The sequence below is a fragment of the Pituophis catenifer genome, unplaced genomic scaffold, assembly GCF_029215685.1.
Source record: "Pituophis catenifer annectens isolate HBS135680 unplaced genomic scaffold, rPitCat1.0.hap2 SCAF_2, whole genome shotgun sequence".
In the NCBI taxonomy this organism is placed as follows: domain Eukaryota; kingdom Metazoa; phylum Chordata; class Lepidosauria; order Squamata; family Colubridae; genus Pituophis; species Pituophis catenifer.
The window spans coordinates 218,250,799-218,277,408 of NW_027256882.1; the positions used below are offsets into that span (position 1 = coordinate 218,250,799).

The 26,610-nt window shown below is 36.9% G+C and overlaps 1 protein-coding gene across 1 annotated transcript in view; it reads right to left on the minus strand.

Moving 5' to 3' along the window:
* ADAMTSL1 (ADAMTS like 1) overlaps positions 1-26,610 on the minus strand; it is a 508,728-nt gene that overhangs the window by 395,509 nt on the left and 86,609 nt on the right. Inside the window, exon 2 of the mRNA XM_070938587.1 lies at positions 18,633-18,755. Within this exon, the coding sequence (XP_070794688.1) occupies positions 18,633-18,755 (123 nt within the window). The remainder of the gene's footprint in view (positions 1-18,632; positions 18,756-26,610) is intronic.

Consider the following 26,610-nt stretch of genomic DNA (forward strand, 5'->3'; position numbering starts at 1 on the left):
CAGCGATGGAAATTCAAGCACTTCTGGTTCCCGTCATTAAGTGAATCACTGTCGGTCATCAAGTAAGGATGTCACATGGTCATTATTTGCGACTTCCCGCCAGCTGAAAGTACAAGGCATAAGTACTACATAAGTACTACAGTTATTAAGTGAGGACCACCTGTGTATCAATTTCTTTCTTGTGGTGTCTGTTTCCCAACTTGCCCTATGTCAAATAGTTGAGAAGAGAATATTTTTCTTAATGATAAAGGGATTCACTTCTATTGATAAGAAAATGGCATTGTTACATTAGTGGAACCGAACGTGACTTGAAGGTCTGTTTACCTTTGTGAGGAAATAAATAAAAAACTCTAAAAGAGAGAGGAGTGGAGGGAGGGAGTGAGGAAAGAATAAAAGTAAATAGCATTCTTTCCTTTGATGGTATTCCTACTTCAGGGTAGCAAGTTAAATATTAGCATATCTGCATTTCTAATTGGTATTTGGCAGTCAGACAATATTTAGTAATTGGAATAACTTAGCGATTTCTCTCATCTTCCACCAGTTCATTAAATATAAATATTTACCTGCTTTTAAAATAAAGCAGAAGATCCTGAAGATGATAGAAGTGTTAAGTTCCACAATTCATGTAGATGAATTTGCATCTTGTCAAACTTTGAACTTTCTCAAAGAGCATTAAAAGCAAATTGAGCTAAGTGAGCTTATTTGGATTAGTCATTATCATGAAGACTATTGAATGAAAAAAGAAAATCTCCATTTATATCTCTAAATGATATAGCTAAAATGGGTTAAAACCAAAAATGGGTATTGAATATAAATTCAGATTAAAAATAAATAAATCTCAATATAACTTTTCTAAACCAATAGGGAAAGAGTTTCAGTAATGTATTCTTGGGAGGGGGAAACCACAGTATTTGTGAAATAGCTTTTGTTTCCCAACAATTCTTATATTAAATTTCTTTATTGAATTTGTATTCTGATTGGTTTGAATTTGTTTTTTGTTCCTGCCAGTGAAAAGGAAAGCTGGTTATCTGCATCATTCTTTTAGCTTTCTGAATAAACTAGAAATCTGTTTTAGAGAGTTAGTTGGGTGATCTTTTGGAACAGTGGGGATCTGTGGAGGAAAGATATTTGCAAAATGTTTCTATACATTTTGGGGGAGGTTCCTATGTTTGTTGAAAGTTTAGCTGAGCAAGACTTTAATCTGTGTGGGCCATCCCTTAGAATTCTTAACAATGGCCTTATCCTTTATTAGTATTCTCATATCAATCATTTTTGGCCTTCAACAGTTTGTTCTGAAACATAGAAAACATCCATGCATTAAGCAAAATATTACTGACTATTCATTGTTTTGCGCATTGTTCTTGGTGGCTTTGTGTAGTTATATTATTTTTTTTTAGTTCAATTCTGAATTTGTAAAATTCTCCCAAATAGATTGTGTAAAATGTTTATGAATAATTAAGTGACCGACTCAAATATACTAGCAGTTGAATGGGACTTTTGGGGGCTATAACTTAGAGTCTAACTTATAATAAACTTTAAGAAGAAGAAAAAACCTGTATCCCAAAAGACAACTGCACACTCTTTTTGTATTGAAAGGAAGATTCACGGGCATGTCTGTGCATTCACCGAGAGTCAAGTTCAATTTGAAAGTATCTTTTACATTTTAATTAAGTTATTATTTTTCTGACTTCAAGCCAATAGGGATTTTTAAAATTACATTTATTGAACAATCGTTTGTTTTCTACTTGTGATTATTTTACTCAAATTTTATGCACATTCAGGATAAAATATTATTACTGTACACATTTTGCAGTAAAAGCTAATTTTGACAGAAAGATAGTAAATAGCATCCCCTACTGTTATGAAACTGTTTCACATTGTTTTTTTAAAGTTTATAATCTAAAATATTTCATGGTAAATTTAAATCATAATACAAGTCCCCCAGGTTCATAAATTTTGTAAAAATATCCAAATAAATGTATCATTTTACCAGATAACTTAAAAGTTGCTATTTTGAAATGAGAATGATTCTATAGCTTTGTCTCTGACAAAAATACAATAGTGAAACTGATGAATTATTTCCTGTCATGACTGAAATTTTTTTAAAGAAATCTATACATTTCAATCTTCCCCAATTTTAATCATACTCAGTAACCAGAAAGATTTAAGAGCAGATTTAAGAGGACTTGCTCAGGAAAATAAGTATATTAGAATTTATCACCAAATTTGATTCCATGTAATTTAAACATAATTAAGAATATGGATTTCTTAATGTTGCTATTACCACAGAGGTCTTATATTTTCTTTCCCTGCTTTGTTTTTCAAAATAATTCTTCATAGTAATAAGGTGGTGAGGAGACAGGCCAAAGAGTTTTCTCCCTGACGTCTCTCCCCACAGTTAATGGATTTTATGTACAGTAGCAGATACTTCTCAGTGAACTACTGTTCATGTGTGAAGTCAATAATAGCTGAGGTGGGCAATGAACTGGCTCACAATAAAGCATCTCCACATATTAGTTCGTGTCCACCTGTTTACTGTTAAATACCAGAAATTATAACATTTGCTGCACAGAATAAACATGCTTATTTCTATGATAAACTTCTTTAATATTTCTTTAAAATAAAAGAGATCCCTGTGCAGATATTAGGAACTAAACATGATGATTCCAGAAGCTAAGGATAGATTGTAAACAGAATAAATAAGCAAGGCAGGAGAAACCTCTAGTAGCAAAATAGACTGAAAAAGAATTTTAAAAATGAAGAGGAGGGAAGGGGAGGGGAGGGGAGGGGAGGAGAGGAGAGGAGAGGAGAGGAGAGGAGAGGAGAGGAGAGGAGAGGAGAGGAGAGAAGAGAAGAGAAGAGAAGAGAAGAGAAGAGAAGAGAAGAGAAGAGAAGAGAAGAGAAGAGACAATTCCACACAAATTCAGGGCCAGAGAGATGATGATGTATTTTTACAGAAAAGAAAACTATTAAATAAATTTTGAAGGCAGAGTTCTTCATGGTCAGATCACCAAGAAGCAGCTACTTTGATTGAAAAGTCAGCCCAAATCCATGTATTGCAGTTGCAACTGTGTTAGAACATTGGGCTTTTCTTCCCCAAACAGAATTTTGCTATAGATGCTGTTAACTGTGCTATGGGACCCTCTAATGGATGATAACATGAGGTGCAATGTTACATGCCAAAAGAGCTGAAGAAATGGAACTACAATACAGCAATTCTCACATTATCTGCTCGTAATATTCTTTTTAAACTAGGTAAGATAATAACAGGTGATGTCATTCTGGTCTGTTATACGCATTTATTCCACAAGCAAACTTACTTTCTCATTCTTTCTGCTCACATATATAACTGCAAGATGCATGCGCTATATGAATGTGAAATTTCCATCCTACTACTTTTACTTAGTACAGTATTTTATTCTAAAACATATTTCAAGCCCTGCACAACTAAGATTGGCTCTTGATAAGTTAGCAAAAGTAAAAGCTAAGAGTCTTTTACATATAGCCTTTCATTAGGGTTAATCTACATTAATTATTAGGGGCTGTGTGTGGCACAGTGGTTAGAATGCTGTATTGCAGGCTAATTCTGCTGACTATCGATTGCCAGCATTTCAGTAGCTCGATTCCTACCGGCTCAAGGTTGACTCAAGTCTTCCATGCTCTCACATCATCAATGTTTAGATCAGAGAGATCAATAAAATTAATAAATTAAAAAGGTGTGTTTAGACTTAAGAAAGCTAATAAAAATACAATGCAAAGATATTTCATTCCTCGTAGCCAGCCACAAAGGATTTATTTTAAATGGTTTATTTTTTTCTTTAAAACCAGTAAACAGAAAGAGAATGGAAAAAGAAGAAGATTGCGACTTCTTATACCCTAGTTAGTAGGAAAACTCCTATCCTGAAAGAGTGCCCAATACAAATAATTATTTGTTCTGACATTGCTCATGAGCCTTAAAACATACTTATCTCTCACAATGTCAAAAAAAATAAATCCCCAGCACTTAAGAAAAACCATTGTTCTTCATATATTCAAAACTATTACCTTAGAAATAAATTTGGGGATTCATCAAAACCATGTTGATCCACATTTTCACAAGTAAACTTCTGTGTTTTAATAATAAATTCAACAGAAACATAACAACGGTCATTCCTGTTACTCTGTTTCATTAACAGTTTCTCAGCATTTTATTTTAGACTATTAGGAATATAGTATAAGTGGAAAGCAGGACAATGAAGCTCCATTAGGTTATTCAGAACAGATGACATTATCAGAAAGACCTCATTATTCAGGCAAGTAAATAATGAAACGTCTGGGTTTTGCTACTGTTTTAGACAAGTTTGCATAATCAATTAAATATTCAATTAGAAATGAGATACTTTCCATTCTTGATGGGGAAAAAAATCTGAACTCATTTTTGATGAATTCTCTGCATTCTTCTAGCAATTCAAAGAGTTTTAATTCAAATATATCTCTCTGCAAGATTATTGGCCTTTCTAATTAAAATTAAAATGTTGCATTTAAGCTGTTTCAGATAATCACCAATGTATGTATGTATGTATGTATGTATGTATGTATGTATGTATGTATGTATTATTATTTATTTATTTATTTATTTATTTATTTATTAAATTTTTATACCGCCCCCTCTCCCGAAGGACTCGGGGCGGTGAACAGCCAGAATTAAAAACACACAATACAAATATTAAAATACATTAAAACAAATTAAATTATCTTTGGCTTCTCCAATTTTAAAACCCCTTACCCATAAAATTCACCCAATTAAAATTTTAACCCAGCCCGGCTTGCTGAAATAAAAAAGTCTTCAGGGCCCGGTGAAAGGTCCGGAGGTCCGGGATTAGTCGTATCCCTGGGGGTAGCTCATTCCAGAGGGCGGGTGCCCCCACAGAGAAGGCTCTTCCCCGGGGGGTCACCAGCCGACATTGCCTGACAGACGGCACCCTGAGAAGACCCTCTCTGTGGGAGCGTGTTGGCCGGTGGGAGGTTATCGGAGGCAGAAGGTGGTCTTGTAAATAACCGGGTCCTAAGCCATGGAGTGCTTTGAAGATGAGAACCAACACCTTGAAGCGCACTCGGAAGACCACTGGAAACCAATGCAGCTCGCGCAGGAGAGGTGTCATGTGGGAGCACCCTGTCGCCCCCATAAGTACCCGCGCGGCCGCATTCTGAACCAGTTGGAGCCTCCGAGTGCTCCTCAAGGGGAGCCCCATGTAGAGAGCGTTGCAGTAGTCGAGGCGGGAAGTGACAAGGGCATGAGTGACCGTGCATAGGGAGTCCCGATCCAGAAAGGGGCGCAACTGGCGTATCAGGCGAACCTGATAGAAAGCCCCCCTGGCCACGGCCGTCATATGCTCTTCTAAAGACAGCCGTGTGTCCAGGAGGACACCCAAGTTACGCGCCCTCTCCGTGGGGGCCAATGTCTCACCCCCAATAGTCAGCGATGGCACCAGCTGACTATATCGGGACGCCGGTAGCCACAGCCACTCAGTCTTGGAGGGATTGAGTCGGAGCCTGTTCCTCTCCATCCAGACCCGCACGGCCTCCAGGCACCGGGACATCACTTCAAGGGCATCGTTGGGGTGGTCTGGGGTGGAGATGTACAGCTGGGTGTCATCAGCGTACAGATGGCACTGCACCCCAAAACCACGGATGATCACACCCAGCGGCTTCACATAAATTGAACAGGAGAGGCGAGAGGACCGACCCTTGTGGCACCCCACAAACCAAGTGCCTTGAGGTCGACCTCTGCCCTCCAGCCAACACAGACTGCGACCAGTCGGAGAGATAGGAGGAGAACCACCGTAAGACAGTGCCTCCCACTCCCAATTTAATGAATTTACCTCCAAGAAATTATACATAGGATTATGTTTAAGATTACAATCATCCCTTCGAATTTTATTAGTACATCTTTTTACATATGCTCATTTTTTTTTTTACAATAAAGCATTGCGAAAATAATTAGTCCTTTGATTATAAATAATTGCAAAGCAGAATGTATGGTAAATATAACCATTTATTCTCCCTATACACAGAGCTATGAATCTATTGAAATCAGATTCAGCTCCTCCCTACATCAGTTTGAAATAGCTTTTCTTCTGGTTAGCCTCTGTGTGGAAAAGGGATTGAATTTCAGTTCAGGTGAGAAGCTGCCAGGGAAGGAAAGATTAAATCAACTTTCCTTGCCTGCAATTAGTCTGATCTATATCTGTGGTCTTATTCTGGAGTAAATAAAAATTGTTGGGGAGCTTCATGCTAGCTAATTAACATAATGTGACTCTCAGACATGTTTATCCTTTCAAATCTACGGTGAAAATTTTGGACTTTAATTTTCATTCCTACGCTAGAATACACATATCATTTTTCAGTGTATCCAGACTGAGGAAAAGTTGCGGGGGGGGGGGAGGATCTGTATTTCTCCATCAGCAAATATTTATCTCATATATAGAATTGCTATGGTTATGGTTTGGTCTGATCTCATATGCTTCAAACCAGAAGGGATACAGTCTTGTGCATAGCCACAATTTCTGCAACTTTCAGAATCCATGAAAACGTATGGTACAACATTGTGAATTGCTGAGATTGCACGATCATACAACATGCGCTATAATGATTATAGACTTTTTTTTTTCCTGTAAAAAATCCTATTACTCTTGGTAAATTATAAACAGGCTGTTACATGTTCAAAAGAAATATAGGTAGTCCTATACTTACAAGAGTTCATTTGGTGACATTTCAAAATTACAATGATGCTGAAAAAAGTGACTTATGACATTTTTCACACGACGATGGCAGTATCCCCATAGTCATGTGACCAAAATTCAGATGCTTGGCAACCGGTTCATATTTATGATGGTTGCAGTGTCTCAAGCTCATTTGATTATTTTTTGCAACCTTCTGACAAGCAAAGTCAATGGAGAAGCCAGGTTCACTTAACAACCATGTTACTAATTTAACATCTGTAGTGATTGGCTTAACAACTATGTCAAGAAAGGTCATAAAATGAGGCAAAATTTACTTAACTATCTCACTTAGCAACAGAAATTTTGGATTCAATTGTGGTCATAAGTCGAGGACTACTTGTAAAACAGCAACAATTATTCTCTAACGACTGAAGGTTAGTATACTGGGTGGTAGCTGGGACCCTCTAAAACAGAGATGGCTAACCTTTTCCGGATCAAGTGCCCAAATATGTGTGTGTGTGCCCAAACCCCCAACATACAATGCGTGTGCGGCTGTGCATATGCCCCGCCCCCATGCATGCATGTGCAGCCACCTGCATGCGTCCCACCCCTGTACATGCGCGTGCGGTCCCCAGAAACGTGCCCCACCCCCCGCACATGTGCAGCAGAGACCTGAAGGCCAGCTGGAAGGCAGGAGGCACACACGTGCATGCACAGCAAAACTGAACTGGGGTGACAGCTCGTGTGCCATCAGAGAGGTCGCTGCGTACCACCTCTGGCACACATGCCATAAGTTCGCCATCACGGCTCTCGAATATTTACCCAATTACTGACAGCAATAGTTACTGAAATAAGACAAATATCAATGGTCTGTTTATCTCACAAACTTGAAACCATGTTTTTCCTTTTATTTAATGCATGCACTGCTTTCACAAGTCCTGTCACTTCTTTGTCAAGTGTAATGCACACACATCAGTAACATGATTAAAACCAACAAGTATAATACAGGCACAAGATATGATCATAGAATTGTACTACAGAAGAGAGGATTAATAGCACCCTGATATGTGCAAATAATTTAATTAAACCAGGGATTAAATTAGACATAACTATACATCTTGTTGTTCCATGCATGAAGTCTGTATTTATACATACTGTAATGAAACAGTAATGCCATACAGACTGGATAAGCAGAAGCAGCGGGTGAATTCTAGTGCTCTAAGGTCAAGTCATGCCCCAAATTAAAAGTGCAGATGACTCATAATGTAATATATAATATTCCCCAAGTGACATGGTAAAGCATGAATACATTCAAAAGCAAAGTACTTACTGACATTTCTGTCATTAAGACTTCCAGACCAAATACATTGTATAGGATTAAAAAGAGCATCTTAAAGTCATTTCCCCCTCCCTCAAAAACAGCTCAAAAATATATGGTGAAATTAAAAATTAATCTCAAAAAGTACAGTATTTATGCATGTAGGCATAAACCAAGTACAAGGTGAAAAAACATTGTCAGGGGTCCAAATAACACCCCAACGAAAGAAGACTCTGAGGCTAGAAGTTCCTCAAAGTTCCAGTTTATTAGAGATGTCATATTGGCACATCTGGGAAAACCCGAATCTGAAAGCTTCCAGGTTTTCCCCACTCATAGGAAAGTCCAAGTCCCTGCCCAGCACCCACATGTCCATCACATGGCCCAATCAATGCACCGTCCCAACTGGAGATGTCTCCCAGTCACACCACTCCAGGTACAGGGCAACTTGTCCTTGACTCTCAGAAAAAGGAATGTTATTTTGACTATATATCTCCTCTGCTCCATACAATACCCCCTGCCAGTTTTCTACAGCACTAAATGTGGCAGGCCTGAAAATCCAATGCAAAAGATGGCTTCTAGGCCTGACACATTCAGAGAAAATACAGCTTCTTCAACTGATTCAACTGACAATCTTCAAATGCAACAGAGGATTCTTTCAAATACTGCTTGAAGATTGTCATTTTTACTGGCCCGGCTGCTTTTATCTCCAGATTGTGACAGGAAAGCCATCTAGTACAAGGTAGGATATTCCTTGTCTTTACAAAATTAATGCATGGAAAAAACAGGAATGTGTAACACTACTGTAATATTAACAGAGGCAACACAAGATGCAAGATGAAAGGCTTCAAGCCAATGTTAACTTTAAAACTAAGATGATGTCAATTCCAGTTTAAAAATCGGGACAGAATATTTTGATATCACACTTTCATTTCATCATGTGTTATCTTCAGTTTAACATCTGTAAGTGCTTTGGGAAACTGACATTATTTCAAGGGACTGTCCAATAAACTTAATCCCTCAAGAACATGAGAGAAAAATCATGTTTTCCACTCTTCTGGTTGTAGTAGATTCATTGTAATGAAACATAATAATTAGTTAGAAGTATATAAAGGCAAATGTTCCAAGGTATGCCTATAAGTTTAAAAGCTACAAATAATTCAAAGAAATTGAACCCAAGAGGAAACTGAGCTTCAGGCTGGGCAAGAATTGTAAATATGCAATTGGACAGTGTTTACGGTTCCATAATTGCTCTTACATAAATGAAAAAAGAACTTTCCTATATGACCTATATATTACAATATTCAAGCCTAATGCTGTGGTAATTTTCTTATATAATATACTTTTACTCAGGAAAAAAGTGATGGGTTTTTTTTTTGTACCTTAAATAATGTGCAAAATTGGAAGGAAAAGCTATACTCCAACATCATGTTAAATGTGCTGCTGAAGATTTAGAGTCTTTAAGTCTGCCTTAAAACCTAGTAATATATATTATTTATGGTCACTAATCATACATGGCTTTCTCAAATATACTGGATATCATTTAGACCTGATCAACGCAAATAAGCTATTTTATATGAGAATAAAAATTTAGGAGGCATGAAGGATTATTTTAGGTACGGCTTTATGTACTAACTAGTGAACCATAGCTGGCACTATTGAAGTGAAGCCAATTTTGAATGAATAGAAGTTAAGAAAAATAGTAATCTTAAGAAGCACAAAAGTGATTATAGCTATTTTAGGATAGTAAAATAACTGAAGTCTTATTTCCAAACCCTCTGAAATATTTGCTGAGGAAAAAAACCCTAGAAAGTTAAGGAGGTATGATTTTCACTGATACACTGTTTTAGGAGCAAATAAATGGATCTTCATCCATGTAACAATGTTTGTTGAATGACAAAAGACACAATGGTGTATGTGTGCTACATGAAAACAATCAATGGAAGGAATTACAGCTCTTCCTTTTCTAAAACTCCTGAAACTAGTATCTACATTTTATGTGGCACCTATTAAAAAAAAATAGAATTCTTTATTGGCCAAGTGTGATTGGACACACAAGGAATTTGTCTTTGGTGCATAATATAATGGGAATTATATTCTTAAGTTTTTCAATTCTGCAATAATGTTCAACTTCCCAACATGTTTCAACTATAGCATCTAATTAGATAAAACCAGCAATATGTACAGTAGAAGGCAACACTTAACCTATCTTGGTCTAATCCAAAATGTGAGATATATATTTAGGTGGGATAAGGCCAGAGGTGAGAGGCTATCAAGAATAACAGGATAGACTATGAGAGTGATTGAGAAGAAAAGAACTATGGCAGAAGGACATAGCAAAGTACTTTCATATTCTTGCTAAGATGAGTTATTGGAAGTCACACTGAAGCAATTCCTTGAAATGTATTATGAAAATATAAGGAATGAGACATTAAGTATCTAGATGTGATATGGCAGATATCAAGAAAAAAGACAATTCATTTAAATTCAGAGATGCAAATGGTTTAGTGAACTTTGAAGGTATAGCGTCAAAAATATGCTGTATGTTCAAATTATTTCTCCTGTAATAAAATGTATTACAGGAGTGTCATTGTGTCCCTAACATAATTATTGAATGGAACACAAATTGCCCCATGTATGAGCCTAGCAAAAGTATAGGTCACTCAGTTGACATTCCTTAAGAATTTGTCAAAGTCTTATTCTGACACAAATACAGTACCGCACTTGAAACAGGAGGTCATGACAGGACAGCCAGGCAGTAGAGTCATTGCTGAATCATTCTAGGTTATTAGCCATCTGGATCCAGTATTGATCTGAATTAAGCTCCTCCCCCTCATCTTCCCCTCCTCCTCATCATCCCATTTGCACTGATCATTACTTGACCGTTACATCAGGCCACATACAACCCAGAATTTGCATTTCTACTGCTTGAATGTAGATACAGAAATAGAAATATTAGTAGAGAAATCAAAAGAAATGCATACATCTCATCCCATGTCTCAAAAACACATGTCTAGCCACTTGATACATGAGAATCTCATCTGTTCAGTACCAAGCAATGGATTCTCACTAGTTCTTAGTGAGTAACAACAAGGAAAGGGAAAGATTAGTTATATATCATTGCGTATTGTTTTGATGCTAGAAAGACTCATTTCAAATATCTAGACAAGCTCATCTAGTTAAATGCAATGGCCTACCTACTCCAGCAGTGAGTGCTCTTTCCTAACAGGAAATCATTCCTCACAACATTAAAAAAAAAAAAATCAAAATGGTTTCTATATAACTGAATTTCTACTGAAATGTCATGTGTCCAATTATACAAGACGAGTGTTAAGAACAAATGTGACATGAAGGGCTTCTGATTTACCTTCAGTTGTGGTATTTCAAAGTATGGTAGCATTTTTTTAACTTTCTTATGAATCTAGCTTATATGACATTTTAAAAATGAGCAGAGATATATACCGTAACTGAATCAGACTCTGAATCAGAGTCCTTTCTCTATATCTGGTGACATGATCAACCATCCACATTTGATAGCTGCATAAAGAACACCAAAATGATACCCTGCACATGTCTTGTCCATATTCTTAGACATCCTTTTGGCCAGAAGAATTCTAAATCTAAACTCACAACAGAATAGAGAGAGGGAAGAACAGAGAGAAAGGGGGAGATAAATCAAATGGAAAATAAAGCAAAAGAAGCATTATCGACAGTCTACCTCACTGGTCTAAACTACTACCATGTGGGCCCAGCAAGCCAATATATTATAAATTGTACTTCTTGCCCTTTTGGTTATGATCACTTTTGGTTAAGACCTAACTTCGATAGATCATTATAACAGAAAAATTAAGTAACAACTTGATTTCTAGAAACGGGCAGGATACACATGCACATTTATGCTTAGGAATTAAAATAAAGTTATCTAATACAACTTTATTGATCTTGCTGCATACATTTTCCATGATGGTTAATTGACCTAGTGATCAGGTGTTGGTGATTATGCAAATATACACACGTGTTAATCCCCTATTTCATTATACATAGTAAACAGGAAATCCTTTACATCTAGTTTCGGACATATCCTGAGTTTGAGCTGGATTAGCCAGGTTCATCCCAGCAAATTCTAGTATTACAAGCAACCAGGAAAGGACATCTTTGCAAAATGTTCAGGTATCAACATTTCAGTGGAAGATAACTCTCTGTATGAGTGGATTCTAAATCTACCGTGGATATCTCAAACTCTTTGAAACTAGACCCAAAAGCAAATGTTTTTTGGTGGTTTTGTGTCTCTCTGTGTGTGCCTTTAAGTTGCAGTCCTGGTGACTGCCTGCAAAAACTCCTGCAATTTTTGGGGGGAAAGAATTCAGAAATGATTTGCCATTCCTAGGACTGAGAGAAAGAGAGATTGGCCCAAGATTACCCAGCTGGCTTTATGCCTCAGAGATACTAGAAGTCACAGTCACCCAGTTTCTAGCCTGATGTCTTAACCATTATACCAGACTTGCTCTCTCTTGTTATTGCTAAAGCACAGCTTTTGTACAACATACAAATATCCACCAAGGATAACTTTTAATAATAATAATAATAATAATTTTATTTCTATACCGCCCTTCTCCCGAAGGACTCAGGGCGGTGTACAGCCAATTTAAAAACACAAGACACAACAATAATTAAAAATTAAAATAATTAAATAGATTTGGCTGATTTAAAACCCCAAAAATTAAAATACCCCAATTTAAAATTATTATATTGACAGCCCTGCCTGGCGGAACAACAGGGTCTTCAGTGCGCAGCGGAACACCCGGAGGTCGGAGATCTTACGTATTTCCGGGGGCAGTTCATTCCACAGGGTTGGGGCTCCCACAGAGCCTTTAAGTAAGGCTACATGGAATAAACAGAAAGATTGAAGAAAAAAAAAAAAACCAGAACAGAATCTAGCCACAGAGGAGCTTCCATCTTATACATAAACTCAGTCTATAAAGACACTAGCTACTAGTCTGCTATTACCCCCAAAATCTTATCTGCACAGCTGAGGCAAGCCCCCAGTCTTCTGGCTTTCCGGAAGAGCGTTAAGATGTGGCTCTACCAAATAGCATTGGGGGGGAGGAACTAAGAGTGTGATGTAACTCTGGGATGGCTGGTGCCTTGAGGGCACTCGCCCCACCTTGTTAGCTATTTTAGTCTTCTGAATTTTTTAACTTTAATTTTTACTTTTAACCTGTAACTTTTAATCTCGTTCTTAATTCTGTTTTTAACTGTGCTTTTAGTCATGTGCTTATATTATATTTTTTATATTTTAAACCATCCAGAATCACATAGATGAAATGAGCAGTGTAGAAATTTAATTAAAAAATTACTTGCTTTTATTTTTTGCCATTTATTTTTCGCACCATTTTCCTTGTCAAATACAACCTCCTTGGTCTTCGAAACATTAATTTTCAGCTCTACTGTATATTCGTCATGACATCATACATTCCAATGGTGCAAATCACTGGAATTCTCAACCAACAACTAGGTTTCTTCTAGTTATACAAGTACACAAATATTCATGACCTTAAACAATATATTTCTGTCATCAGCAGACTTTTTGTTCATTTATCCATAAGTACATTAAAGAGGCCAATGCAATTACTGACCTATTCTGGTCAGTATTGATCTGGTCAACACTGAACCATTTGCTAGCAATGTTATTTATTCCATTTATTCATACACTTACTTCATATTAATTATATAATCTATCTTTTTCAGATCCCTATTCATATTCCACATTTTCATATGCTTTCTTTAAATCAAAAAATATTCAATAAGACTTCATTTTTCACATTCGTGCATTTCTCAGTGATCTGTAAAACAGTTGGCTGGACACCATGTTCCTGACAAATTTCAATCCTTGTCACTCTTGTATCCTTTCAATCTAGACACTACTGAACAGCTTCTTCAGTTTTAGGAAGTTCCAACTTCTGTTCCTGCAGAATAGCCCATCTTGATATTTGGCTAAATAATGTAAAATGCACATCCCTAAAATTAAGTGCATTTTTCCAGTTCAAATTCCATTCTTACCAATGTTTGCATCTGAATTAAAATAATAACCATTAGAATTGCTATAATTAATAAAATGCCTAAATTGTTAAAGGCTATAATAACAGCAAAGAGTCGCTTGAACAGTCAGAAATACTTTACTTACTTCTCACAGGAAAGCAACTGATTACAAAGATCACTATAAATCTTGCTGAAAATGTAGGCTGTATTATTTCAATATGACTGAACAATGATCATAATTATAAAGCTGAGGTAATTTTCTTAGTGTGGACAAGGTTAATAGCACTGCCTTTCTGAAGATTATTTTTCTTTCATCCTGTCCAGTTCAGCAGTGGGCTGATTCATAAAATAACTTGAATTTTGAACTATGGAATGAAAATTCCTTTTTTTAACAGCACTTCAATATACTGATTGGCTACCTAAAAGAAAATAGCACAACCAATTTCAAAGGAACCCTATACTCATTTTTAAAAAGATGTAACTGTTTTGTGTTAAAAAGTTTTTTAAAAGCCCTTTAGGGGAAGTAATAAAAGACTTGCAGAAACGAATAAATTGTTAATTTCTTTAAATGTTGTCGTTCTCTTTGAAATGCAGATCAGAAAGCTTTTAAGCAATGAAACATGGCTACTCACTGAATAGCCATTGACAGCAGCGTGGATGTATTCATTATATGGAAAATACTTCAAATATTATGGCCCTGCGAGAAGGCATGTCTTCAGATGAGGAGAATGAGAGGAAATGGAACCAAAACATTAAGTGGCAGTGTCTTGTTGCTAAATATTTCAGAATATTGAAGCCAGTTATCCTGCTCTAGTCTGACAAGACTCAGCAAGTTCACAAAATGTCTTGACTGGTCTTAATGACAGTCAGTTAAACAGAGAAGTTCAGTCACTTAGTCCTAAGCAGAGGTATTTAAATGAAGGTCCAGAGAGCTAAAGCAGAGACATCACCCTGCTAACAAAAATGTGTTTAGTCAAGGCTATGGTTTTCCCAGTTGCAATGTATGGCTGTGAAACTTGGACCATAAGAAAGGCTGAACGCCAAATAATGAGGCCTTTGAACTATGGTGCAGGAGAAGACTCCTGCGAGTCCCTTGGACTGCAAGGTGATCAAACCGGTCAGTATTGTGCCCCGCCAGCGGCCTGCGCGGATCGTGGCTGATCCCAATGAAGAGGAGACTTGTGTGATGGCGCGCCAGCAGCCTGCACAGCCAGCGCTCGCGTCGGACAGCGAGGAGGCTGAAGAGGATGTGATGCCAGAGGTAGAGACTCAGCCAGGGCCTTCAGAACCTCCAGAGGCTCCTTCCACTGGAGAGAGCGAAGTGGAGGAGCCTCTCCTCAATGCTTGGGCACACAGGGCTGCCAAAAGGCAGGAGTGGCTACTCAGAAGGAGGAGGTCTACTCGAGAGTAGGGCTTGAGGATAATTGGCCACTCCCTTAGCCTATTTAAGTCGCATGCAGCTAGTGTGTTCTTGCTGGAAACAACTTGTATTATTATCAGAGTATTTTGGTTTATCGTATCTTGTTTTCTGGGCTGGTTGCCAACCTTTGCTGGTCTTGTTTATTCTTGTTACTTAATAAATTTGATAAGGACCGTTGGTTAGGGTTAGGATTTCCTCGGAAATCTGGAGTTGGGGCAGAACAGTCAGTCCTAGAGAAGATCAACCCTGACTGCTCTTTAGAAGGCCAGATCCTTAAGATGAAGCTCAAATACTTTGTCACCTAATGATAAGGAAGGACTCACTGGAGAAGAGCCTAATGCTGGGAACGATTGAGGGCAAAAGAAGAAGGGGACGACAGAGAATGAGGTGGCTGGGTGGAGTCACCAAAGCAGTCAGCGTGAGCTTAAATGGACTCCAGAGGATGGTAGAGGACAGGAAGGCCTGGAGGAATGCTGTCCATGGGGTCGCGATGGGTCAGACATGTCTTTGCAACTAACAACAACAACCAGGGAGCTAAATTTGCAGATCTAAGGGGCTAGCCAAAAGGCATGCAAGTGTTAACAGGAGATCAGACACTATTGTCTGATAAACCTTCAGAGGGCACTCAGTGTGGCTTATTTACTGGGCTTATTATTCCCTCTGGATATTACTCAGAGCAAATTATTTAAAATTATTTAAAACTTAGTTTTCTTCTGCCAATAGCATGCTTCGCCATGTTTCAGATCTTGGGTTTCATTTTACTTCATTTTTTGTTCCTCCTTTGAATTTGTTACCTGATAGATAGTTTACCTCTCTTGATCTCAACCTACCTGTTGAAGAAGTAAAATTGATCCTCTTTTGAAAAGCTGTTGTATTTCAACGAGCTGTGATACAATCTGAGCTTGCTTATCTCTGGTTGGTGGCAGATTTATAACCTTCTAAATTAGTTCTTGGCAGCCAGTCATCCCTGTACAGAAATGTGAGTTTTCTAAAAATCCCATTTTCCCACCTCTTTTTTGGAAATCCTGTCTGTTTTTTTCCATTGTTACAAAATTTCAATGAGTTTCTTACACTTGATTTTGTAAGAAACATTTTTAGAATATTCTATTCCAAATGTCAAAATAACTTTTCCAGAATTAGATAGTTGGGTTGGACAATATCAGTCAACCCTAATTATGTCTTCTATATAAAGTACAGTAATCCAGATATGAAAATATTAATTGCATCTAATGTTTTAAAAAGTGATATTTGCACAGAGGCAAAATACTTACAGAGATGATAAAGAACATGTAAACGATCAAATCAAAGGTCAGCATTCATTCTTTTTCTAACAGCAGGCAATCAACTTCAGAATCTAATTTTGTGATAATAATCTCAAAGTCTATTATCTTGGAAAGTAGAGATTTTGTTTAAACTATGATTTAGCTAATAGTAAGTGATGTACAAACTGAAATAGAAAATAATTCTTCCCTCTGCAACCTTTCAATTAAGGTTTTAATAATGACGGGCCTGAAGAAAGCTGTCTCTGAGACTAAATACTGCAGTGCATTTTTACCTTGTCCTACAAGCTGACAGATCTGAAATTCCAAATTACACTTTAGGTAATTTATATCACATTCTCTTTTGTTTTCCCAAATCCTTTGTAAAGAAACAGAAAATCTTTTATATTTGTGAATTTCAATGTCCTACCCCTGAGACTGATGGAGGGGCATCCCAATAACAAACCCTATTCAAAATGCCACTGCTTAGATATATCTACTCTGCAACAATAGCCCACTTTTTGTTGCACTGTTTATTCTATCAGGGCTGGCAATCTACACTGCTTGCTAGGTCCAAAAGTGTACAGTCCAAATCCAGAATTGTGCAGTGTTTACTACAAGACATAAACATTTGGAGGAGTTGTAGCACAACTGGTGGCTGTGGAGGTTCTTGGCAAAGTATGCATAGGAACAACAACAAAATCAATCTAGTAAAATTGGAGAATGTCTCAACAAATATGAATATGTCTCATTCAAAATATCTAATTTTAGTTTAGATTACACGCATATTAACATTTTCTAGTTTTAGAGACATCTCAGCACAACCTTATTCTCTAGCTTTGCGAAAACTATTTTATTGCTATGATTATTTATTCTACAAGTACAACCATGACTACTGTGTTCTGTAAATGACGGGGGGGCAGAACCGGTTCGGTGACGTCATATCGTCACCGCTACTGGCTCGGCGGAACCGGGTGGAACCGGGAGGAACCCACCACTGCTCAGGGTGCAACTGGCAACAGCTGTTTGGGGGATAGATGTGTTAACAACTTCCTTCCAAAGACTTGTAACAAAGTAGTATAGCCCATCTTGCTGTGCCCCCCCTAGAAATATATCAGCCACATCCCAGAGTTGATGGAGACAATTGGAGGTCAACATGGCAGTCATTCTTTCTTCTGTTGGAATAAACTCATAACAAAAATCCTCAACCATAAGATTAAATCCTTCTACTTGTTTGTGTATGCATATGTGTATCTTTTAAACCATCCATATATGAATTTATGACAGTCTCAGTGTGTATGTGTGTGAAAGAGAGAGGGGGGGAAGGAAAAATCAGAGAGAGAGAGAGAGAATTAGAGAAATAGAGAGAAGATGAAAGGTAGTTCTTGGAGATAGTTCATACTCTCTAGGTATCTTGATTATTTACTTCATTATCCTGATTTCCCTTCTTCTCCCCAAGAAAATGTTTTATTGTCAAAGGACAGGTGAAAGGGCTAAGTATACTAAAACAATAGGAAAAACTAATATTGACTCATACTGATCCAATGTTCTAAATCTACTCTTTTTAGGCTTGGAGTCACTTTAGATACTTCTGATGTTAAAGTTCTCTCTACCAATCCAGTAACAAATTTCCTTCCTGTTTGCTATATCTGGTCAATGAAAAACACATCTTCATCAACTAGGTTTGTGCTTCATCAACTAGGACTGCTTAAGGACCAAACCCTTTGTTCTTAGAAGTGCTACATTGAGGAACATCCATGAAGAACCAGGTACAAACAACAACTGCAGTAATTAGTTGACTCATTTGATCTTTAATTTGATTAAAATTTTTCCCCAAGACTGTATGTTCGTTTTTCACTTCTACAAATTTTTTTAAAAGAAATATAGCGAAGTCCTACCGTATCTTCAGTTTTGTGATTATTATTCAGCAAATCTGGAAGGAAATCTTCATTAAGACTCTCTCTCCTTATTAAGGTAAATTCCCGTAGGAAAACAGCCCCCTGACTCTGGTCACCACCAACCTGGAAGAGAATAATAAAAAGTAACTCAGAAAACTATGCATGCTTGCTTCATTTATTCATTCAGTCAGTTCTTTCTTATTATAGTAAAAAAAAAAACTCTTGGCAGTCACAATCTTACAAAATTATACTAAAAGGTTATGATTTATAGTATCATAAAAAGTATAATATATTTAAGAATGTTATGAAAAAAGATATTACACTAGGTATACAAATGAAATCAGCTGATGGCATAATAATTAAAAAGGATATATAAATGGCAAACCAGAAGAGTGATTTGAACAAGTTTCTTATATTGGATTAAAAAAGAGTTCTGTTAAAATTCTGAAGGATTTTATGATAAGGGAAGAGCCTGGTGGCGCAGCAGACTAAAGCACTATTAACAGTGCTGTTATTAACATCAGCTGCCTGCAATTAGTGCAAGTTCAAATCTCACCAGGCTCAAGGTTGACTCAGCCTTCTATCCTTTCTAAGGTAGGTAAAATGAGGACCCAGATTGTGGGGGCAATAAGCTGACTTTGTATAAAATATACAAAAGTATGAAGGCTATTGCTTAACGCATTGTAAGCCGCCCTGAGTCTCCAGAGACGGGCGGCATATAAATCAAATCAAAAAAAAAAAAAGAAGAAAGAAAGAAAAAGAAAATAATCTCTAGACATTATTTGAAGGAATTAAAGATTAATCTTGTTAAAAGTAAAAGGAAGGAATATAAAATGTGTTTATTAGATCAAGGTTTGAATAAATATATTATTTTCTCTGGTAACCTTTAATGGATTTTTGTTGACCAGGACAAGGTTATAACAATCTATTTATAAATAAAAAATGAGATACAGGATGAAGAAATTGGTTATTGTATTTTAAGAGAAGGTGATAAGATGTTAACATTGTTTTTATTTGTGATGAAGAAGGAAGTAACTTCCATGTATGTATGTATGTATATATGTATGTATGTATATTTCTTTGCTATATTTTTAGCAAAGTTTTCTATTTATATTTATTTGGTTCTATTTTTTATTTTTATTCTTTTATTTTTATAGTTCATAGTTTTATCTGTTTTATCTATTCAACTAGAATGTTTAATATAATTATGAAAAGAAAAAACAAAATTATGAGAGAAATTAGATTAATATGACATTTGTAAGTAATTATAAATGTTCTATGTCAGTTGTACATTCAATCTTTAAATTAGCACTTAGCACTAGCACTTAGATTTACATACCACTTCATAGTCCTTTACAACCTCTCTAATTTACAGAGTAGCATAATAACAATCTGATCCTCATTCAACATTGAGCCAATTAGCATCAAACTGCTGGCAGTCGGCAGAGTTAGCCGGCAATACTGCATTCTAACCACTGCACTAACATGGCTCTATTTTTTTGTGGTTTTTCTGATTAATCTTCTCAAGTATATTTCATTAAGAATTACTGAGTTGAAATATTTATACTTAGAGGCCCACTGAAATACGTTGATTTCAAAAGTATCAAAAAGTGTTAGTACAGATCATTGCAACTGGGATTGGAAATCTAATTGTAAATTGTAATTGTAAATTGGGATATCTTCATATCCGGACTCATTTTTTTACATTTTCATGGTGGTCATTAAGTGAATCACATGGTTGTTAAGCAAATGGCACAGTTGTTAAGCAAACTGGCAAAAAACATAATGCATACATTCTGCAGCCATGTGACTACAGAACAACCAGTTCTGTTGCCAACTGCTCAAAATGTAGGTGGCGGGAGACAGGGATATTTTGCGACAGCAGGAAGTACTTTATGACCTATAAATCACCTGTTCTGAGGCTGTTATAACTCCAAACAATTGTAAAGTGGCTGATTGTAAATTAAGGATTACCTGAATGCTATCCATTTTAAAATAAATTAGATCGGTATTCTTCAAAACTTGGATGTATAAATCACACACACACAAAAGCTTGTTCTTACACTTATCATTTAAACTAGTCCTAAGAAGGGATTTGAACACAGAAAGATCCCAATCTTCCATCCTGTATCAGCCGCTGACCTCAACAGTCCATCTCCTTTAACAATGGACTTCCTCATCAGCTCTTTTCCCCTCCTGAAACAATAGAACTTACCCCAGGTATACTGACAGGACCTGCCTAGCTTCCTAAAGTGACCAGCCAATCGGATTCCTAAAATTTCCCACTTTCTAGCCCCCAACTTCTATAAACATCTTGTTCAGAGTCCCTCTTTCTTGGACAGAGGCAGCCAATGACCATTGCAATAAAATTTATCCTGCTTCTTCTCCTCAGTATTGTGCTTGGTATTGTGAATCCATGACATTATATACTATAAGACTATAGTATGGAAATGTTTAATCTGTCTAAATATAGTTTCTCTCCACCCCCCTCTCCCTCCCTCCCTCCCATATCTTCTTCAATTATAAAACAAGAACCACTTTCACTGACAGTTATTCAGTGTTTTAGTATAAAGACCTTTTCATATGAAAAATGAGCAGTGATGTATTGGATAGATGCTACATTTTTAGCAAAAAGCTTGGAGAGAAATCAACTAAGGACAAAAGGAGAAGGGTGGAGAAAGGAATAATAATAAAAGGGTGGATGGAAAATCCAAATTCTCCCAGCATAGTACAAACTTTTTTTTTTTACTTTGTAATAAGTTGGAAAGAGTTTATCCCCATGAAAGGGTTGAAGTAGTATAGGGTGGGGAGCTTTTTCAGTGCATTAAATAGTTTTGCTGTAAAATTAAACGTTAAAATCATAGCATTGATATAAGATAAACATGATTTAATAGTGTGATTTATTTAAAATTCCAGATTCAGAGATTTAGAACTATATGCTTAATAATTAGGTATACACCCAGTTAAATTGCTTATGGTTCAAAATGTTATAGCAAAATTATAATACCGTATTAACCATATTAACCAGGTGAGAAATAGAAACTATCTCAAAATAAATAGAGAAGTACACACAGAAAAAAACTCCCAGCTGAAAACAATATTGGTTGTTTATGCTACAAGAAAGGAGTAATGACAGTGGAAATTCTGTCTAAAAAGAGACGTAAAAACAGGTTTGTAAGGTCAGCTTTTTTCTAGAACATGTATTTTCTCTGAATAGAACCAGGGGTGAAATCCAGCAGGTTCTGACAGGTTCTAGAGAACCGGTAGTGGAAATTTTGAGGAGTTCAGAGAACCGGCAAATATCACCTGTGGCTGGCCCCAGAGTGGGGTGGGAATGGAGATTTTGCAATATCCTTTCCCCAGGAGTGAGGAAGGAATGGGGATTTTGCAGTATCCTTCCACTGCCATGCCCACCAAGCCACACCACCACCCACAGAACCAGTAGTAAAAAAAAAATGGATTTCACCACTGAATAGAACTGATAGCAATTTAAGAAGTTATAGTGCAGGATTTAACCAAGAGTCAAATAGAATTTAAACCGGAATTGTTTCTCCTGGGGATATTTAGGGCGAAATATAATAGAAAGATGAAATATTTGATGTTACATATATTAACGGTGGCAAGGATTGCTTTTGCGCAGTATTGGAAGAAAGATTGTATACTGCCAGAGGGATTAGTAATTCAAAAAATATTTGATTGTGCGGAAATGGATAAACTCATATTAGAGTTAAAGGGAAAGGATGACTCGGAATATTATGCGGTATGGGAGAAATGGTATGAATAGATAGATCAGAGGTCTTCAAACTTGGCGATTTTAAGACTTGTGGACTTTAACTCTCAGAATTCTCCAGCCAGCATAGCTCAGAATTCTGGGAGTTGAAGTCCACAAGTCTTAAAGCTGCCAAGTTTGAGGAGCCTTGAAGTAGATAATAGAAATAAGGAATGGAAATGTACATAAAGGAATAGAACGTTTAGAAATATAATGTATACAATATATTGAATATTGATTCTAGTTGTATGAATAATGTCACAGATCTGTTAAATATGTAACAAAGATACGTAAAGAGAAAAAGTGCAATAAATTTTTTTTTTAAAAACCCTCTAAAAATTCAAATGCACTGCAAAAAAAATTAAAATTAAGAAGTTATTTGTATAATTCCAATACAGCATCTGATAGGGAAAATATCAAATAAATTATTAGCAGTAGAGAAGGTCACTTTTTGTCATACAATGCAATCCAAGTTGTATTACTACTTTCCAATAAGCCTGGTTCTTAGCAGAAAGTTAGCTTAATTATGTTTGTCAATTATTCTTGAAAATAATACTTTCTCTAGGTGACTCAGATTCCACAATAATAGGATAGTTTTTGCGTACATGCATCCATACCCATTACATTATATCTTTCAGGTAAGTAGGATGGAAAGCATAGAAAATAAATAATAAGCCAAATAACATAAGAAATGAGATGGGAAAAAGAACAGGATGTATAGCTAACTTTGTTTGTACTAATACCATTCATTTTACTTCTTCAGATCTTTTGGGCCTTACAAACCATCCTATTCCAAAGTTTAAACTTTGATTATGGTGGCAAAAATACTTCTATGAGACTTTCTGATAAATTTTTAGCCACTTTGGTAGTTAAGTGGTCTTGTAAACTACTCAAAATACTCATTAAAAATATTCCCTCTATACAGAAATCAACGTCATTTCAAAACAATGATGACAACAATAAAAAACCTAATTTCAGGCCAAAATTAATTGGACAGTTTTCACCCAGTATTAATAGGTTATTTATGCTCTTCTGAATTGTTATCGAAGAATATCATTTTCGATAACAATTCAGAAGAGCATAAATCTTCAGATTGGCGTGTTTCCACTTATTGTTTCCTGGAATTCAGGAATGCATCTGCTTTATCCAATTCTATCTTAGTCATCTTTTCTTATGACAGCTACCCAGGGTGGGTTCTACTTACTACCGGTTTGCAATGGGAGTGCACGCATGCTTCTGCACATGCACAGAAGCTTCTGCGGATTCGCAGATTGTCAATTATGACATCCGGGTGGGTGGGCGGAACCTCCCGCCACTTTTACTACCGGTTCTATAGAACCGGACAGAACCGGGAACAACCCACCACTGCAGCTACCTATTATTTCAATCCCAGCTTAATTTAGCAATGTGATTTTACACTTGGTTTCCTGGTTCCCCTTTTCACTATAGCCAGTTTAGTCTAGTGGTTAAGGCATCAGGCTAGAAATCAGGAGACTGAGAATTCCAGTCCTGATTTAGGAATGAAAATCAACTGGGTGACTTTGAGCCAATAACTCTCTTCTCAGCCAAATCCACCTACAGGATTTGTAATGAGGGGAAAATAGGAGGAAGGACTATTAGGAATGTTTGCTTCATGGCATTATTTATAAAAAATAATAAAGACATGGTTTTTATTTATTAAATAAATAAACAAAATATGTCATACAAATCTGACTCTGTAGTTTACAGCTACAGGTGTAAGGTGGAGCAATTGTTCGAGTGCGGTACAGGCTACTTCAGCTGACTGCTGACTGCTAGCTGCAGTTCGGCAGTTCAAATCTTACCTGCTCAAGGTTGACTCAACCTTCCATCCTTCCGAGGTGGGTAAAATGAGGACCCAGATTGTTGGGGCAATATGCTGACTCTGTAAACTGCTTAGAGAGGGCTGTAAAAGCACTATGAAGAGGTATATAAGTCTAAGTGCTATTACTATTGCTATAGAATGGGAGAAAAAGTGACTTGCTTCAAGTATAATTGTTCAAGAACACCATTATCCTATAGATTCTCTCATACAAAGCCTGGGCTAAAAATGAATCATTCATCCTCATCAGTTAAACCAGTGAAATGACCCAAAGTCTTATGTTTAATGCTGTCCTGAAAAATCCTTATTACACGGAGCCATCTTATTAGAATGCTCTTACCTTCCAATTGGCACAAAATCAGGAAAGAGATTTTTAAGAAATGATGTTTTCATCCTATTAATTTATATTTATAACATACTGATTTATACAGCTTTGATATTTTTCCTGAGCATTTAGTCCAGTGGTTCCCAACCATTTTTTGGCCATGCCCTACCTAAGCATCTCTAAAATCCTGATGCCCCCGCCCCCGGTGACATATATTATTACTTTACTCAAAAAATGAACTCTACTCACTCGGAGGAAACCTAAAAGGCAATTAACTTGGTTTAAACAAGGTTCAAATTGCCCCCATTAAAAATCAAATTGCCCCCCTGTGGGGTGTGGCCCCCATGTTGGGAACCACTGATTTAGTCAGTCTGAGGGCTCAATCCAACGTTGGTTTTCCCATTGAGAGTATTAGCTTTTACATTTCAGTTTTAAGCAAATACACTGAATGTATTCCCAGGATAACCCATCAGTCAAAACTCTTCGTAATGCATCTTTTGGTACACTCTTGTGTGTTATTTTTTACAAGCCATTCCTCCAACTGCTTCATCCCAATTCTACATACATACATACAAAATTACATGAAAATTAGTACCACTTTAGAAATCCTTAGTAAGACCATACCTGGAATACTGCATCCAGTTTTGGTCACATAACAAAAAAAAATGTTGAGACTTTGGAAAAAGTGCAAAGAAGAGCAACTAAGATGATTAAAAACCTGGAGACAAAAATATACCGTATGAACGAATGGTTGCAGAAACTGGGTATAGCCAGTCTAGAGAAAAGAAGGACTAGGGGTGACATGATAGCAGTATTCCGGTATTTGAGGGGCTGCTACAAAGAAGAGGGGGTCAAGTTATTTTCCAACGCACCAGAAGGAAAGACAAGAAAAATGGATGAAAACTAATCAAAGAGAGAAGCAACCTGGAATTAAGGAGAAAATTTCTTCAGCAGTAGCAGAGTACTCTAGCAACTTTTCTTTATTATTTAATTTTATTAAAACCATTATAATTACAATTTCTTTAGTAAAAATTCTCAGTAGTCTGTTGGATTATAAATAAAATACAATAGCAATATAGCTATGTAACTATGTTACTATTATATAAATATTATACAGTTAAAGTAAAATCCTAACCTGTAATACAAAAACTGCTGTGAAATTAAGAAAAAACAAAATTAAAATCTGTATACTAAAATATATAAAAAAGAGAGGCAAAATTCTAAGAAAAAAATTAAATAACACAATAATCAACTAAACAAAAAAATACAGCTAAATTGTCATGTAGATAGATATTGTAGATCTGTAGCCAGATTCTACAGTTGTTGAAATTAATTTTTATTCTCATTAAAATGAGAATACACTCAGTATCCCATAATTACAAAGTGAAAACAGAATTTTAGAAATGTCTAGACCCGTGATGGCGAACCTATGGCACGCGTGCCACGACATATTAGTGGGCACGCCAGCTCAGCTCTGGGGCGCATGCGTGCGCCGGGCCAGCTGATTTTCGGGCCTTCTGGGCCCACCAGAAGTAGGGAAACAGACTGTTTCCTGCCTCTGGAGGGCCTGGGGAGGTGGGGAAGGCCCGTTTTTTTTTCTTACCTGGCTCCAGATCCTCTCTGTGTATCCGGGAACGACGAAAACAGCCTTTCCCACTTCCTTGGAGGCCCTATGGAGGCTCAAAGGGCCCATTTCCCCACTCCTGGTGGGACAAGAAGTGACATTTTTTCCTGTCCCCAGCCTCCAGAGACTCCTAGAGAGGCTCCTACAGACTCCTAGAGAGGCTCCTAGAGACTCCTAGAGAGGTTCTGGAGGCTGGGGACAGCAAAAAATGTCACTTCCTGTCCCACCGGGAGTTGGGAAATGGGCTTTTTCAGTCTCCCTAGGGCCTCCAAGGGAGTGGGAAAGGCTGTTTTCGCCGTTCCCAGATACACAGAGAGGATCTGGAACCAGGTAAGAAAGAAAAACGGGCCTACCAGGCCATTATGTGCCAGGAGCGGGGGGGAGGGGGAGGGGGTTGCACACACATGCGCGTGGGCATGT